At 58.8% G+C, this 17,015-nt stretch overlaps 2 protein-coding genes across 3 annotated transcripts; one reads left to right on the top strand and one right to left on the bottom strand.

Moving 5' to 3' along the window:
• Positions 1 to 76: 76 nt before the first annotated feature.
• Positions 77 to 7,229, bottom strand: LOC121059080 (BRD4-interacting chromatin-remodeling complex-associated protein-like). Its single transcript, XM_040535434.1, has 4 exons — positions 7,199 to 7,229; positions 4,237 to 5,137; positions 2,402 to 2,599; positions 77 to 325 (listed from the first exon to the last, which is right to left on the bottom strand). The coding sequence occupies exons 1-3, from the start codon at positions 7,227 to 7,229 to the stop codon at positions 2,581 to 2,583; spliced, it is 951 nt and encodes a 316-aa protein (XP_040391368.1). The 3' UTR covers positions 77 to 325; positions 2,402 to 2,580.
• On the top strand, positions 3,866 to 15,470 carry LOC121059197 (proline and arginine rich end leucine rich repeat protein). 2 transcript variants are annotated; one of them, XM_040535683.1, is made up of 3 exons: positions 3,866 to 4,190; positions 10,480 to 11,440; positions 13,331 to 15,470. In XM_040535683.1, exons 2-3 carry the CDS (start codon positions 10,495 to 10,497, stop codon positions 13,507 to 13,509), a joined length of 1,125 nt encoding a protein of 374 aa, XP_040391617.1. In that variant the 5' UTR covers positions 3,866 to 4,190; positions 10,480 to 10,494; the 3' UTR covers positions 13,510 to 15,470. The 2 variants fall into 2 exon arrangements, with proteins under 2 accessions (XP_040391617.1, XP_040391618.1); XM_040535684.1 differs by lacking the exon at positions 3,866 to 4,190 and adding an exon at positions 5,373 to 5,653.
• Positions 15,471 to 17,015: the final 1,545 nt, after the last annotated feature.

The raw sequence follows: 17,015 nt of genomic DNA, 5'->3' as shown, positions 1-17,015 counted from the left end.
TGTGCTCGGGCACCCGACTGCTGAGGCCATTCTCCAGAGGAGATTTGCCCCTGGATTTAATGACCAAACCAGCAGCTGTATGCAAAACAGAATTATTTCTTGTTTTTCCACTCTTTATTTTTTTAAACACCTGGTTGGGGCAGAGGTCAGCTGGCTTTCTCCGCTGTGTTTCTCCCTCAGAAGCGAGGGCAGCTTGTTCTTTCCAGCCTGGCTCCATCTATCTCCGTCTGAGCTGGTGAATTGAAGTGTCCTGGTCTGTGGGGTTTCTGCTCCCTGGTCCAAGCAGCGTGAGGTGCTCAGGGGTGGATGGCGAGGCCAGGATGTGCTGGGGAGGAAGGGATTTGGAATGTGCACGGCTGTGAGGAAGCAATGCTGGTTGTCTCCTCCTCCTCCTCCTCTCGCCCTCCTTCCCTTGTGTGCACCGGGGTCCCCGTGCTGGGGTGACCAAAGTGACCCAAGCGCCCTCCCCAGCTGAGCTCTGAGCTGAACCCGCACACCTTTGTGCCTCTGGAGCACCTGGGGCTGGGGGCTGCTTCGTTCAACCAGGTGGGGGGGGCGGAATTGAGCATCTTGCACGTGTCTCCCCTGCAGCTGTGCTCCTGGAGCATTTTTGGGTGTCTCCAGATGTTTGCTGCAGCCAGGACTGTGGGCACAGAGCAGGTGTGCTCTGCCCCTGCCCTGCATGCAGCCGTGGGAGCGAGCGCAGCGCGCAGCGTCCTGGTGCTGGGAGGGCAGGATCCGTGCCTTACGGAGCAGCATACTTTTCCCCTTCGCTCACTTCCACCTCCAGAGCTTTGTTTGCAGCCAAATGTTTCTCCCAGGCTCATGAGGATGCTTTCCCAGCCCTCCGGCTCTTGCGTGACGGGGTTGCTGTGTGCTCCCCCCGCTGCAGGGATGCAGGGCAGGAGCCTGTCCCTGGCTCACGGAGAGCCTGGGGAAGTGGAATTTGGTCCTCCAGGCTGGTGGCCACTCCGTGCTGGTGGCAGCACCCTGTGCTTCCCATGGAGAGGCTGGGGGGGCACACACAGAGCCCCAGGAGAGCTCCGGCTCCCTGGGAAAGCAGCTCAGCACCCTCATGCTGTGGTCCCAAACCACCGGTGGTTGCTTCTGGGGGGATCCCTGGGCCTCCCTTGTCCCTTCTTGGCGGCCCCTTCTCATGACACCAGCTCTGCCTGGGTCACCCACAGTAGCACGCGTGGTCAGGGTGGGTCAGAGGTGCTGGGGACGGAGGCACGGGGTGCTGGGCGAGGGCAGGCTGCTTTGACGTTGCGCATAAAGCACGCGCTGATCCAACCAAGTGGCCACAGGGACAGCTCGGGTTTCCTGCCTTTTTTCTTTTTTTTCCTTTCTGAAATTAATTTTTTGTTTAGCTCTCTGAGGGGATTTTTAAGAACTGGCTGTCAGAAAGAAATGCCGCACCACAAATCATCCGTGTTTGTACAGCGCCGAGCACAGGGGAGGCTCGGCTTGGGATGGGGTGGCTGATGCCGTATTAACGCAAGGAATAAACATCTTCCTCTGCCTGAAAAAACACTTTAAGCTCTTATTCCTGAGGACCCCAGGCTGCTACATGGGGAAGGCAGACCTGGTCTGGGGCCAGCTCTTTGCTTGGTGCTGTTTGAGAAGCCTCCAGTGCTGCGAAATTCCCCTTCTTGAAAGCCTCGGGGCTGGAACCACCATCCGTAACCACTTATAATGGGCTTTTTGCTCCAGACTTGCTCACATCCCTATCCTTAGCCCTTCTGTTGCTCCTTGTTTCCTCCTGTGGGGTGGCTGCAGGGGATTCACAGCCAGGTCGGTGGAAGGGGCCGGGTGCCGAGGCCTCGCTGCACCCAAGGGGCCGGTGGGCGCAGCCTTGGGGCTCGCTGCAGACCCCATCCCTTCCCATTTACCTGCTCGACGGCCAGCCCTTGTGCTCCCCGTGGTTGAGACAAGCTGTCCTCATGGCCCTGGCTCTGCCTGCCGGTGCTTTCACGCTCAGACATTTCCTCCCCTACCTCCGCCAGACCAGAGCGGTATTTCTGCAGCAAACCTCTGCAGAGGGAACGGGGCTGGCCGGGAAGAGGGGACGAGCCAAGGGGAGGTGGCATCAGGGGGATGGGGATGGCCGGGATGCTGCATCTGGACCTGGCATCTCCCAGAGACAAGAAAACATGAGAGCAGGGGTATTTCATCGGGCCCGCTCCAACATCCCCTTCATTTGCAGGGGCAGGGCCGGGTTTTTCTGCAGACGTGCAATGAAGCGAGTGTGCTACGGCCGGAGGCTGCAGCCTGCTGCTGCTTACAAGCTAAACAGGACGCCTTTGAAGGTGGATTTGAGACTTGGACACCGAGAGAAATTCCTGCAGGAAGAAAATTCAACAAACAAAGTCTCTTGGCCGAGGGAAAAATTTGTACTCACCAGATTTTCAAAAGTTTTTTCGGGCTTCCCAGCAATGGGAGCTGTGTTAGCAGCTTCACAGCTCTTACAGCACAGGGGGTAAAGTCTGGAATATGAAACGTTTCCATGCCTGGCTTTGCAGGAAGGCTTTTGTGCAAGCAACTGCCCCATTTGGTGCCTCAGTTTCCCCTGTACAACCCTCAGTGCCCAGCCGAGTACCTATTAGGTAGCAGGGGGGAAAAAAACCATGAAACATAGCCCACATTTAGCTGGATTTGGGGACTTCTGACTATTTTTAGAGCCATTGGTGTAAATCTCCATGCTGAAAAAGAGCGTGTTATTTTCCTATTGATTCTGAGCCTTTTCCAACTGGCAAACACGTGTCTCCACCAGGACCCTTTGTTTAAACATCTTGGAGTCCCAACGTGGTTTCTCTTTGTTCCTTTTCTGCCTTACCCTCCAGCTACCTGCTGGGTTTTAGGCATCTGGGTGCCCCAGCTCGCTCCTGGGAGCTGGTTACCAGCAAGACCCCAGTTTTGGGGCAAGGGAAAAGCCCACCGTGCTGGAAATGAATATACAGAAGGGGTGCAGGGAGCGCAGGGCAAAATGGGAGAGTCCAGCCGCTGGGACCTTTGGTTGAGGCTCTGATTTTGGCTGTTTGAAGCTGCTGCTGGTAGCCACCATCAGCCGAGTGTGGGAACGCAGGATCAGCCCCTCCTGGGCAGCTGCCAGCCTCCGGTGGGGTTTGGAATGGGTTTTCCATGAGCAGCTCGGGTTTCCCGGCCCCTCCTGCACTTCGGCTTGGCTGGAGGGAGGGCGGCTCGTGGGGAGGGCAAAGAGCCCGTGCCCTGTGAAATCTGCCCGAGGGGTGCTCGGGATGGGGATGCCCACGGCCTGTGGGGTCCCCTGCTCAGCCCCGGGCTGTTCCATAGGGCTGTAACTGTGTACCAGGTCCCAGCCTGCCTGGGAGCAGAATCGTCCCCCCTGAGCTCCACGAGCCCCTGCAGACCCCACAGTGGGGTCCCTCGGCCACGTCCCCTCCGTGCAGAGCAGTTTTCCAGCCCAGGACCTGGCTGAAGCTGAAGGTAAAACCCAGCAGCCCTGCACCACTGCTGCTCCATTTTCTCTGCTTTATTAAACATCATCGGGATTTAAATTAAGGCAACTCCAGCCGGCAGTGAATGAAACCCACATCGTGTCGCAGGGTGCCATCTGCCAGACAGGAGCAGAGACCCCAGCACAGGGCTGAGCAGGGTGGGGGGCAGCTGGAAGTCCCCACACCGTGCCACCCACCCACGGGGGACATCGCAGGGAGCCCAGTGGCACGCGCCGAGCCCCGGCTCGCGAGGCAGACGCGTGGCTGGAAAACGCCGTCCCGAGCACACACGGTCCCGGAGCAGGGGCCGCGGCAAGGGAAGGGCTTATTCCAATTATTAATTAGCTTTGTTTTTAAACACGGGCCCCGAGCAGCCTCCGCAGCAGAAGGAATTGTTATTAAACGCCAGCCCTCCGGCAGGCAGGCAGGCCATGTGCGCGCGGCGGAGCCCGCAGCGCTTTGGCTGCCAGATAAAGACGTTTTTGTTGTCATCTCGCCTCCGTCCCAGCCCTCCGCCTCCCGCGCTCCCACCCACCCTCGGCCAGCGGCTCCCAGGAACAAAACCCCCGCGCGCCGCGCTCGGCCAACGCTCGCTCGTGGCGGAGCCGCGGTGCCGAGAGGAGGAGGAGGAGGAGGAGGAGGAGGAGGGAGACAGCCAGAGAGAAATTGTCTTGGGGATTAATAAGAGGCAGGAGGAGGGAGAGGTGCACGCAGGTAAGCTGTGGGCAGGTGCTTTCCCCCGAGGCTCTTCTCGCCTTGCCTGGTCGAGCCTGGATGCTGCACTGGTCCACGATGCTCCTGCCCTCTCTGGCCTCTCTTACACGCACAGCGGCGTTTGCTGGTCCTTTTCTCTCTCCTCTGTTGGGTTTTCTGTTCTTCAGCAGCTGGAGTCTTTTGTTTCCTTCCCCTTTTCCCTTTTATTTTGCAGGAGTTTTGTTCAGCATGGGGAAAGGCTGGGGGTGGAGGGGGCTGCGAGCCAGAAGAAAGTCCCGTGCGCGGCGGCGTTGGGGCTGCTGCCAGGCGCTTTCTGTGGGGGTAAGCGAGGACCCCCTGGTCCCCCCCTGCTCCGACCCACGCTCCCAACCACACACAGGCTTGGGTCTTGCTCTCCAGCCTGGTAGGAGAGCTAGGGGGGCCAGGGGGGGCTGCGCAGCCCGAGCCGTGCCCCGGGCAATCCCCTGCCTGGGAAAGCAGCAGGAAAAGTGTGCGAGGAGGGGGAGAGAGGCTGGGAGGAGAGCGCACACCTCCGGAGCTGGGGCTGCTCCCGGCACTTCGTGCACCGCGGGCACCGGGGTGCTGAGCTCCTGGTTTCCAGCGGGGTCTGCAGGGGAACGGGGCAGGGGGCTGCTGAGGGTACCGAGCGGTGAGCCAGGTGGCACAGCGCAGCCATACAACTTCTTGATGCCCCAGGGGTGATGTCCAGCGAGGTTTTCTGAGTTTCAGCGGCAGAGCCCTGCGCCCCCACCCAAAGGGCAGAGCCCGGATCCCATTCCCGGGGCACGTAGCGCCCGTTTTGCCACCCCGCACAGCCAGCTTTGAGCCAGCTGCAGGGAGGCGCAGCCCCCCCCCAGCCCCGCCGTGGGGAGAGGCACGGCTGGGAGCCGGCTCTTTGTGTCTGCTCCAGCAGAGGCAGGAGACGAGGGAGGAGGCAGCGATGTTCACTCAAGTCCTGGGGAAATGTTTCGGTGCACAGAATAGACTCATCTTTATCCCGAACCCTCCCTTCCCCTCCTGTTTGAGAGCTGTGTGCTTTTAGGAAAAGCATCCCCAGGGCGAAAAGCAAAAAAATTCATCCTCTTGGCAGCCAGAGGCAAAGCACGCAGCACATGAAGGCTTGGAAACTTTCCTGGGAGCCTGTGATCGCGGGGCCTGCCTTATGTGGTGCTCGGCCGACAGCATCCCGTGAGCCGCGGCGCTGCCTCGGGGAAGGAGCCGCTCCTGGGCCAGCCCAGCACCGAGCAGGATTGAGCCAGCGCGGCGTGCTGGGTGTCCATGCCTGCCGGCGGGGCGAGGGACTGAGTGCTTCCACCTGGGAAGGGATAAAAGCACAGCTGCGGGAGGTTTCCTCTGCCTTGGGAAGAGGCTGGAAGGGAGGGATGAGGCAGAAGGAGCTGATAAAGCATCAGCGAGCGGTTCCCAACTTGTAGAGAAAGCAGAGCTGGAGGGGCTGGCACGAGGTATCTGCTGGGAGGGGAGGAAGGGGGGCGTGGGGCAGGCTCGAGGCTGAGCTGCGAGCTCTTTGGAAGTGTTTTCTCCCGTGATTTGTTTTTGTGGGTGCTCAGCTGCTGCCCCGTGTGTGGCAAGGGGTCTGCGGGCGGGCTGAGCCGGAGGCTCAGGAAGGGCTGGGACACGCGGTGCTGGGGGAGGAGGAGGAGGAATTGCTGGCAGAGGAAGGCAGCAGAGGTGCTCGCTGCCTTCCCACGGGCCCTCCAGCTGGGAGGAGGTTGCAGTGAACGTGGCGAGCCTTTTGCAAGGAGTCTGGTGGCTGCGGAATGGTGAGGAAATGCTGCTGGCACGCAGAGGGACACAGGGACCAGGCAGCATCTCGCAGCCCTCGAGCTGAGCCCAGAAATGTTGCTCATGAGCGTGTCTGAGCTGCTTTCCAGCAGGGCTGCAGCAGGTCCCCTGGGACCCCCGTGTCCTGTATGGACACGTCACGAGGAGAAATGCAGCGGGGGCCCTCGGCTGCGTGCTGGCTCCGGTCCCAGCCAGGCAGACAGCCCACGGCTGGGGAAGTGCTAGGAAAGGGTCAGAGGAGTGGCTCGTTGCATCAGTGCTCCCCAGGGTGCCCGGGGGACGTGCGGGTGTCTGCCTTCCCCTCGGAGGACGGGCTTGCACCGTGTTTAGCCTTTTTCCAGCATTCCCAGCACTGCTGGATAAAGGACTCCCTGTTTCGGTTCCAGCTGAGCAGACCCAGACTCTTGCAGAGAGGCTAATGGGCTGTTACGGCAGCTGGAGGCGGAGGGAGGCCAACAGGGGAGCTTTGCTGGCTCCTTTGGGTTATTTTTAGGTTGCCTTCCTTGTTCTGCTTTAGCGCGCAGGTTCCCAGCGAGGCTGGGGGCGTTTTCCAGCCAGGGGGACAGAGGCGCTCTGCGGGCTGGAGGCAGCAGTGGGAGAGCTGTGAAGGGCTGCGGGCAATGGGCTAGAAGGAGTCCCTGGTCCAGCCACCAAGGCTTTGCCCTCGCCTCCCCAAAGCCAAAGGCTCCCTTTTTTCCCCCTGGCGCTTTTACAGGAGCAGGGGTCCTAGATCCATCAGGGACAGCTGCCCAGAGCCAGCTGTCACCCTCGGCATGCCCAACGGCTGCAGGAGGAAGTGGGGAGGGCAGGGGGCACCCAAGGGAGAGCGTTTTGACTTCGGCCTGGGGTAAATCCCCCGATGACCTTTGCAAAGCTCCCTCTTCCCCCAGCAGCTGTGATTTTTGCCTGCCCTTGGCACCAGTCGCTGTGCCATCGGTGGGAGCTGCTTGGGAGCTGTGGGTTAGCGAGATGCAACAAAGATAAACTGTTGGGAAAGCAAACACTGGCGGCATTTGGGGCTGGAATTTCCAGCTGTTGTGCTGCATTTTTGTCAATTGTAACAGGGTGAGTGAGTGTGCAGCTGCCTCTCCTGGGAAAATTCAGGCTGGCATCTGCTGGGTGCTGTGGTCTCGCACCTGGGCCAAGCTGCTCAGCCCAGGAGGTATCTGAGCAGATTTAGCTCATGAGTTGAGTCTTTTCCTCACACCGAGCAGTTAGTTTCCTGAATGCATTCATTGCTTCATGATTTAACTTAATTCCAACTGCAGGGATTCCTCGGGGTACCCAGGATTTGAGCTGCCCTGCCCATAGGGGACCGGTGGGAAAGGTCGAGGGGAGGCATTTGCAGAGCAGGCGCCGTGCCACAGTTTCAGCAGCCAGTGCTCGTGCAGGATCAGGGCGTGGGACTTAGAAATCTGCTGCTTGCATTCGCGCCAGTACATTCAACTGTGTGAAAGTCGACGGAGAACAGGCTGCCAACGGTGCTGTGTCCAGAGAGAGCCAGCTTTGAACCTTCCAGCGTGCTGGAGGTGACCGTAAAGCTTGTGACTGCCTCAGGCTCCTTGCTTGTGGCTTTGCGGCGTGCAGCCGGTGGGGACAGGCAGCACAAGGGGCCGCAGTGGTGCTGGCAGCCTGGCCCCCTGCCCGGCCACCATGGGCAGGCTGTGGTCCCATAGGCTGTGGTCCCATCCCCATAGGGACGTGGCAGCGGGTTGCAGGCGACGCAGTGGATAGGAGGGGTTGCGTCTGCCTTCTGACACTTCCCTTCTGTGCCGACAAATGGCACGTGATGCTGCCATTTGAATTTCTGGCTCCGTGACTATTTCTGCTGTAAGCAGAGTCCTGCAACATCCGCAGCTCTAAAAACCTCACACAGAGAGGATGGCACGGCTGCACGGGTGTCCGTGCACGTGTGCCAGGTGGCTTCTGAAAGGGTCAAGAGCTGAGCCAGCTCCTGAGCCTGAAGGGGTGACGCTGCTGCCTTGTCCTCCACCCTCGTGGTGACATTGCTCTGCACGGAGCCGTGCTCTGCAGGAGAAGGGAGCCAAAATCCTGGACCGTGGCGAGCGCTGGCTGGAATTTTGCATCCCAGCTGCCTCCTCCCTCCGCAACCAGCCAAATGCAGACCTCAGCCCCCCCCCCGCCTCCCCAGCTCCCCTGGGCTTTGTGGGTGTGAAAATCCAGGTCCGAGTTTCGGAGCTGATGCAAAATCCTACAGAAAAGGTCTGGGATGAGGTTGGGGGGAGAGGGTGTGCAGGGAGGGGACGTGTCTGGGAGAGGAGCGGGGATGCTGCGGGGCCAGGGAGGGGCCCACGTGCGGCGAATTTTGTCTGTTCTCTGCAGCCTGCTGCTGAATCTGTCCTCTGACAACACGGGAGCACGCACGTACATCCCCGAAGGGGACTGACTGCAGTACTGCTGAGCTGAATATCTGGCAGGGCTCGAGCCCCGTTGCTCTTCCCCCCCCTCCCTGTTCCTCCCTTCCCCCAGCGAGATGCCAGAGCTCTGATTGAAAACAGCAGGCATGGGAGGCTTGTAGGGTTAAACAGAGCCAGATGGGAGCCGAGTGAGACAAAAAGGAAAGTACGAGGCTGGGCCTTGGGGGGTGGGGGGGTGAGAACAGGATCTTTTCATGGAGAAAGTCAATTCCTTTGAGCCCCAGGAATGCGTGGGATCGCTTCAAAGGGAGCGGGGCTGGCGTGGCCCCAGGGACTGGGAGCAGCACCCACTGAGGGTCCCTCCAGGCTCTGTGGGTGGGATGCGGGCACTGATGGGAGGCTGCAATGGAAACGGGGTTGCTGTGCTGGGGGGTACCTGGGAAGTCATTTCTATGCCAGGGGAAGGCAGCAGGAGGGGGTTTGGGGGTGGGTGCAGCCCGAGGCAGCCTGATTTTAGCTCCAGCATCACCAAAAGCTTGTGCCCCACGCTGCCATCCATCCCAGCTGCGTTGGCTCCTGCAGCAGCCACTCAGTTAGCCTGGAAGATCCATGCTCCTCCTGGTCTTGTCTTCCTCCCTCCCTGTCTCACCTCACTCACTTCTCCTTCCCACCCTGCCTCTGCTGAGCTCCTCCATCTGCCTCGCCGTGCATCCAGCTCGGCTCTGCTCCTGCTGGGGTGCCAAATGCGGCTGGGAAAAACCTGGTGAACACCCCCGGGGATCTGCTGCCTGCCCAAAAAGCACGGAGCCTGGCCTGCTCCAGCTGGTCCAGGGAGCATCCAAAGCACCTTCTGCACGGGGCTTTCTGGGGAGCTCGTCTGCAAGGCGCTGGGTTCCTCCATCCTCCAAGCTGCCAGCTGGAGAGCAACCAGCAGGAGCTATGCAGGGAAGGTTGTTGCTGCTCCAGGCAGCAGCAGGGAGGGCAGGGATGGGATAGGAAGCCTCCCTGGGCTTGGTGACAACCACAGAAATCAGGATGTGGTCAAGAGGGGGAGAGGTGGTGTGTGTGGTGGGCTGGTGTCCAGGAGGGGCCCCCTGGAGCAAGCAGAGGCCTTGCCCGATCCCCCCAGATCTCCCACTTCTACTGGGACTCCCCCTAAATTACCAGCCCGACGTCCTGCAGTGGGACTGGAGGTGATGGATCACTTATTTGGGCAGCACAGGGAGCTGTCTAGCCAAACACCTTTGGTAGGGCCCATGTGCAATCTTGCAAATGTCCTTTCCATCACGCAGCCTTGGAAGTGTGCCGTCCTGCATTAAAGCCTGGTCCCTGAAGCACAACGCTATCCATCTTCACCGCTCTGCTAACTGCTGCTGGCCTTCCGACACTGTTGCTCAGCCAATTTGTTGCTGAATCATTGATTTTTTGGCTCGAGAGCAAAATTAACCCTAATCCATCAAGGCCTCTGAAGGGGCAATCCATCCTTCTGGGAGAGGGTGCAGCGGCAGCAGGGCTCCTGCCCATCGCTGGGGACATCTGCCCATGGAAGCTGAAGGGATGCTGGGGCTCAGAGCAGGAAAATGTCCCCTCCTGGCCCATCGTTGTCTTGCTTCCCGCTGGCCAGGGGATTTCTGCTCTCCGTTCCTCTTTTCCTGACCCCTTGTCTCGTCCTTTGCCAGATTTATCACCCATTTTCCTTGCAGTTTTAGGACCCTTGTGCAGCTCGATGCTGAAGGAGTGGAATTACCCCTGAACTCCTTTCTGTGGCTTGTATGTAGGTGACTCTTCCCTCATCCATGGGCTGTTCTTTAAAAAGCCTAAATAAATAAATAAATAAATAAAATCCAACACTCAAAAAAAATTAAATGAAACTGGAAAAAAGGCAACCCCCCCACAATGGCATAAAGCTGAGCCAGGGAAGGGGGATCGCAGTGACTCATGCTCAAGAGAGGGGTTGGAAGTAAAGATAACTTCCAAGGGGAAGGAGAGAAAATAGCAGGCTGCTGGCAGAGATTTGGGGTAAGCTCCCACTGGCAGAGAGAGCGGCGACGGGAGGCGATGCAATGCCTAAATCGGGCGCTTCCTAACTCACCTCTTGTCTCCCTCAGGCAAACATCTGGACCATGAAGGTGGCCTTCAGATTGCTTCTCCCACTCATTCTCGTGCTGATCTCGGAGGTGAGCGGGCAGCGGAGGAAGCCCCCACGGAAACCCACCCGCCCGCCTCCCGAGCCCATCGAGCCCGAGGAGCCCGTCGAGCCCACCGAGCTGCCCCCACCCCTGCCTCCTGGTCCCCCATCTGTCTTCCCCGACTGCCCCCGGGAATGCTACTGCCCCCCAGACTTCCCCTCTGCCCTGTACTGTGACAGCCGCAACCTGCGGAAGGTGCCCATCATCCCACCCCGCATCCACTACCTCTACCTCCAGAACAACTTCATCGACGACCTCCCGGAGGAGTCCTTCAGGAACGCCACGGGGCTGAAATGGGTCAACCTGGACAACAATCGCATCCGCAAGGTGGACAGGAGGGTCCTGGAGAAGCTGGAAAACCTCATCTTCCTCTACATGGAGAAGAACCAGCTGAAGGAGGTGCCCGCCTTCCTGCCGCCCAACCTGGAGCAGCTGCGGCTGAGCAGGAACCAGATCTCCAAGATCCCTGCCGGGGTCTTCAACAAGCTGGAGAACCTGGTGCTCCTGGACCTGCACCACAACAAGCTCAGTGACGGGGTCTTCAACAAAAACACCTTCAAGGGACTCAAGAACCTCATGCAACTCAACCTCGCCCACAACATCCTGAGGAAAATGCCCCCAGGCGTGCCCAACGCCATCCACCAGCTCTTCCTGGACAGGAACAACATCGAGGACATCCCGAGCGACTACTTCAAGGAGTTTCCCAACCTGGCCTTCATCCGGCTCAACTACAACCAGATCTCTGACAAGGGGCTCCCCAAGAACTCCTTCAACCTCACCAACCTGCTGGTGCTGCACCTGGCCCACAACAAGCTCACCAATGTCCCTTTCATCAGCCCCAAGCTGGAGCACCTCTACCTGAACAACAACTCCATTGAAAGTGAGTCCCGTTGGCACATCGGGAGGCCGGGGAGAGGCTCAGGGAATGGATAGGCTTGGGGATGGGAAGCGTTTTGTTTTAAAAGGGCATTTTTTAACCCAGTAGGGTGTGATTTTTTCAAAGGGGGATGCAATGGTGAGAAGAGCTGGGGATTTTCTGTAGGCAAACGAGGCCCTGCAGAGGATGGATTTGCGGATGGGGAAGGATAACCCAGGAATTAGGGTGGTAGTATAGGACCAAGGCTACATCCCCCTTGCTGCTTTAGGGCTTTTCTCATTCATTGCCATGGGCAGCTCTTTTTTGGGGGCTACCTGCCATCTAAATAGTTGCTTCCCCAGCAAGGCTCAGAAATAGGGATATTTAAAAAGGAGAGGCTGTGCATATATTTTAAGAACAGATGCCAAACACACAGTCAAGATGGTTAGAAATAACCCAGCTTAGCTCCCAAGCTGAGCCTCGCAGAGGAAGGAACAGGGAGAACAGGGCTGTGATGGAGGTTGTCTTGGCAAGCCAAGCGGGGCAGTTTCACACCATTCCAGGCGAAGCACAGCAACTTCATGGGAGAGGTGCTGGCCTGTGAAATGTGCGAAGCCAGCCAGAACATTAGAAAAGAAGACAGAGCCCCATTCCTGATCACCCCAGATGTTTCTGCGTTTAGAGGGCCAGCAGCCTGCAGTCCTTGCTGTCGGCAGGGGAGCAGGAATGCAGAGCTCCTGCCAGGAGCCCTCCACGTGCTTCGAGGAAAGCAAGCTGGGCTTTTGTACCTCTGGTTGTAGTGGTTTTATGCGGCTGCAGGACCTGCACGAGGCATCACTTTTTTTGGGAAGCAAAGGCAAGACGCTGGTCCCAGCCCACGGTGTGACACGAGCACTTTGACATGTGGTGGTGTTTATTGGGAGATGATGGCGTGTGGCTTCACGTGCTATAAGCAGCCCACTGCTGAGGAGGAGATGTAAAATTTCAGCACAGCTTTAACAGGGGGCTCCTGAACTGACTGCAGCACCAGTTGGGATGGGATGAGCAAGAAACGGGCTCCTCTGGAGCCAAGCACTGATGGCGTGGTGGGACGTGGTGCCAGGGAGAGGGGAAAAACCCGCACAAAACCACATCCCTTCTCTGGTGGGGTTCACTGGAGTCAGTTCCCAGGGAAGAGGAACATTGATAAGTGCCTGGTTTTGGGTTAAGCAACTCCAAACTGTCTCAAAGGGGATGGGGGGTGAAGGTGGGGGCTGCTGCTGGCTCGGAGCATTCGTACGGGTACCAGGTCCTGCTGGGGCTGCCCATGGAGAGATGTCTGCGTGGTTGTGCACCTCATATTCCATCTTTTCTTTTTTCTTTTTTTTTTTTTTTTAAACTCAGCTTTTATAAGATTTCAGTCCCTGTGGTTGGGTAATGACATAAGAATCCCCATTTTCTTTTCTTTTTAATATTTTTTTATTTCCTGTAATGCAGGCCCTGGGGTGGGGAGAAATGTATGGAAATCCAGAAGCAGGCAACACGCCGGATCAGCGGTTATTAATGTTATCTCCGGTGTAATGGTGCTGGAGCAGGTTTTAGGGGGAGCTTTTTGATGGCTTGGCACTGACTAGGCAGGTTTCACATTTGTGGCGATCCCTTTTCTCTCTCAAATGGCTCCGTATTCCTCACCTTGCTTTGGCTGAGCATGACCTCCTTCATTTCCCAACAAAAGCAAGATTTTCCTCTTGCTGGGACCCTGGGGCTGCCCCTGCCTTCTGGGAGAGGCTGGGGATCCCCCCCCTCGGTAGCAAAGCAACCCCATTTTGGGGGTGACCCCAGGAGGAGGGGGACAGCTGAGCGGGGAGGGGGGGTCTCTAGCATTCCTCTCTGCCTTCCCTAACTCTCACCCTGCTTTTCCTTCTCTCCCCGCAGAAATCAACGGGACACAGATCTGCCCCACCTCGCTGATGTCCATCCAGGACTTCTCCCCCTCCGACCTGGACAGCGTGCCCCGGCTCCGGTACCTGCGGCTGGATGGGAACCTGCTGAAGCCCCCCATCCCCTTGGACCTGATGATGTGTTTCCGCCTCCTGCAGTCCGTGGTTTTCTAGCCCCGTGCGCCCCTCCCAGGACTTGGCTTTGCACAGAGACTCGACCCCCCCGTCGGCGTTTGACACTCGGGACCCCCTTTGCCTCCCTCTCCCCCTGCTCACACCCTGCCTCTCCGTCCCTCTCGTGTCCCCACCTTTCCTTGCCTGCAGTGGCTGTGGGTTTGTGTGGCTTCTGCCTCCTTGGGGAGTGTTGGCTGCAGGATGGCACCGTGGTCCAGGTCACAGCATCAGCCCTGCCTCGCCTGCCCGGACCCTGGCCAGCTCTGGAGCTGGCTCTGTCTCCCCCCTTGACCTGGCCGAGGTTTGGGAGGTCCCATCTTGGTCCCAAAGCATCTCCTGATGGAGCTGAAGTGATAGGATAGGAGTGAGCTGAGCAGCAGGACAGCTAGCACAGGGCCCTGGGATGAAGCTGCTTCAGCTCAGAGGCAGCCACAGCCTGCACAAACACCAAACCCCCAAAATCCTAAACTCCAGCCCGCCTGGGGACAGCCGCATCCCGGTGCTTGGCACCGCAGCATGCACCAGAGCCGGGCACAGCCCCTTTTTGGGAAGCTCGGGGGGCTGCGTGCCCACGGGACCACCTCCCATCACACGGGGTGGGTCCTGGGGCCACCTCCACCCGTGGATCCCTAGGGAAAAAATAATAAAAAATAAATACATAAAACCCAGAAACCAAAGCGCGATGGAGCAGGGCTGCCCGGGGGGGGGTGGTGCCAGGTCCCCGCCGAGGTCCTTCGTCCCCCGGCCGGCTCGGGGAGCGGGGACCGGGGCTGGCACCGCCGGGCAGGGCCGGCAACGACACCTCGTGGTCGGAGCCACGTCCCAGGACCGGGCCGAGGCAGCCTCGAGCTTTTGGGGAGGCTCCAGCCTCCGCTCTGCCTCGCTCCGGGGGCTCCCCGGCTCCTGGGGCCGGTGGAAATTTGGCAGGAGGCGATGCGCAAGTGGGCTGCCCCCGGGCTCCTGCTCCCCGCGGGGTTTATTTGGTGAGAGCAGCCCCCCTCCTGCACCCCCCCCTTGCCAAATTTCAGCCCCCGCATCCTGCCCCCCCCCCCCCGGGGCTGGGTGACCCCTCGCCATCCCCGCTCCGCTCTCACGACCCCTCTCCTCCCCGCGCCCCCCTCGCCCCGTCGCTTTCTCCAGCCGAACGCGCGCGTCTGGTTTTGCCTTGTGGGTTGGGTGTTGTTTTTTTTTTTTGGTTTGCTCGTGTTTTTGTTGTTGTTGTGTTTGAAAAAGGAAAGGGAAGGAAAAGGGAAGAATTATTCCTTCGGAAAAGCTGTTTTTTTATCCCCTCCCCTCCCCGTTTCCACATGTATCGCTTCCCTCTTGGATAGCCGTACCTGCATATATAGGGTGTCCGGGTTTAGAGGGGTTATTCTCTTTTTTTTTTTCTTCTTCCCGGTTCTCAGGATTTAGATTTAAGGCCGAGCATCAGAGGGAAAAAAAATAATAAAAAAAAATCTCATCAAAATAAGCAGTAAAGCAATAAACCAAAGAAACCAGCCATTACCTCCTTGGTGTTCAGCCACCAAAAATCACCCTTCTCTGGGGTGGGCACGGACAGGCACCGTGCCCCGCTCGCCGGGAAGGGGATGGGGATGGGGACATTCCCTGCAGGGAGCCCCCTCCCCAAATGCCCTGCGTGCACCAGAGCTGGGCTGCAGCCAGCGCTGAAAGGATCGTTGAACCCCTGTGCTAATTTGAGCTGGTTGCGTTTTTTGTTTTTAAAGAATAAAAAGTCTCTTCTCCAACTCTTCCTCCAGTGGGCTTTGTTGGGTTCGACAGGTTTCAACCTTAAACCCGGAGACCCTATGTATATATTTATATATAATGTGTATATATACTGGTAGACTGTACAGATATATCTAGAGACATATGTAGTTCTCGAGTGATTTCAACTTAATGGTATTTTCACTCCTACTCTCCGCAGCAGTGAAAATAAAGTGATTCACAAGGGACCCAGAGCCGCGGCCGGACCTGCCTCTCTCCTTGCACAGGAGCAGCTGCTGCTTCTTTCGGGACCAGAGCTCCTCGCTGGGGGCCAAAAAGGCCCAAAAAGCTGGAGTTCATCTGGGTGCACCCTGCCCACAGTGGGTGGTGGTCAGGCTTCTTGAGCATGTGCCTGTCCTAATGAGCATCCCTGCTAATTAGGAGCACCTGACCTCAGCTGCAGCACCCAGGGCAGTGAGGGCAGCTGATGGGTGTTAGCATCCCCTCCATGCTCTGTGCTGGGGGCAGGTTGTGCAAAACTGGGGCTGAGCTGCCCCATGTCATCTTGGTGCTCCCAGGGAAGCTGGACAAACATCCCTGGGGTGAGTTCGCCCCGGGGGGCAGCACAGATGGGCTTTGGGACATGGGGGGAAGGCAACTCCCACCTGCAGCAACGTTCCCAGACCCGCGGCTGTATGGGGTGCACGCATGCTTTCCCACGAGCAGAACGGGTGTAGGCAGCGATTTTTTCCTCCTGCCTGTCGCTGCAGCTTCAAAATCTCCTCTCGCTGCTGCTCTCCCCACGTGAATCACGAGCAGAGAGGGAGGACGGGTGTGGGTGCGGGTGCGAACGCATGGGCTCCGGCGTGGGGCTGCTCACGGGAGCGTGCACGGGGTGCGTGTGTGCGCAGAGCAGGCAGCGAGCTCCCCTTAGGTTTTATTTTATATATATATATTTTTATTTTTCTGCAGCAGAACTAAATCCCCGTGTTTTGTGAGTGGCACACGAATCACGCGCTCCCGGGGTGGGCACCCACTCGCTGCCTCTCCAGGCAAGTCAGCCCCTGCCCCCAGGGGAGCCGAGCACCGCAGAAAAAAGGAGGGAGGGGTTGAGTGGTGATGCCCCCCCCCAGCTGCCACATCGCCTCCATCAAGGTGGCTGCTGAGCCGCCTAATGAGGGGCTTAACGAAGATTAGCAGCAGCCCTTTGCTCTGCTCCGTGCTGAGGGGGCCGGGGCTGTGCTGGCAAGGCGGGGGGGACATGCGTGGGGACAGCCTGGGGGCCGTGGGTGCGTGGACGAGGACGGTCCCCGCTGCGAGGGTGTCCCCGCCTGGCCGGCAGGCAGCACAGATGGGCACGATGTCTCGGGTGGGTGAGCGCGTGGGCTGCGAGCCGTGTGCGAGAGAAGAATGTGTTTGTGGCCGTGGGTGGCTGCGTGGGCACCGAGCTGCCCGGCGCTGCGAGGAGCCCACGGGGCTGCCGCGTGCATCCTGCCCATCCTGGGGTGTCCCAGCCCCGTGGGACATGTTCCAGGCAATGACATCTCCCCGACATGCATAAGGTGAAGCGGGGCCATGAGTTGTAGGTGACGGGTATCCAGCAGCACCCATGGGTGCATGGGGAGGGAGATGGGGGCATCTCCCATCCCATCCAGGTGAGGGGAGAGGTGCTGCCACACTACGTCCACACGTGCTCCCCCTCCCCAAACCACCCCCATGTTTCCAAAGCAACGGTGCACAGAGGGGCCGAGCAGCGGGGGGAGCAAGGTGGGTGGACGAGCTGAATGTCAGGAGCCATC

Source organism: Cygnus olor, chromosome 24, assembly GCF_009769625.2.
Source record: "Cygnus olor isolate bCygOlo1 chromosome 24, bCygOlo1.pri.v2, whole genome shotgun sequence".
NCBI lineage: Eukaryota > Metazoa > Chordata > Aves > Anseriformes > Anatidae > Cygnus > Cygnus olor.
Note: the sequence above shows the minus strand (reverse complement) of the source record. Positions and strands in the feature narration are given on the sequence as shown.

Bases quoted from the DNA above. Each gene is read 5' to 3' on its own strand.
- LOC121059080 (XM_040535434.1), bottom strand. From the start codon at position 7,229: ATGAATGCATTCAGGAAACTAACTGCTCGGT. The intron at 5,138-7,198 runs GTGAGGAAAAGA...CCAGGACTTGAG, and splicing joins CAGGAAACTAACTGCTCGGT to TGAACATCGCTGCCTCCTCC.
- LOC121059197 (XM_040535683.1), top strand. From the start codon at position 10,495: ATGAAGGTGGCCTTCAGATTGCTTCTCCCACTCATTCTCGTGCTGATC. The intron at 11,441-13,330 runs GTGAGTCCCGTT...CTCTCCCCGCAG, and splicing joins GAACAACAACTCCATTGAAA to AAATCAACGGGACACAGATC.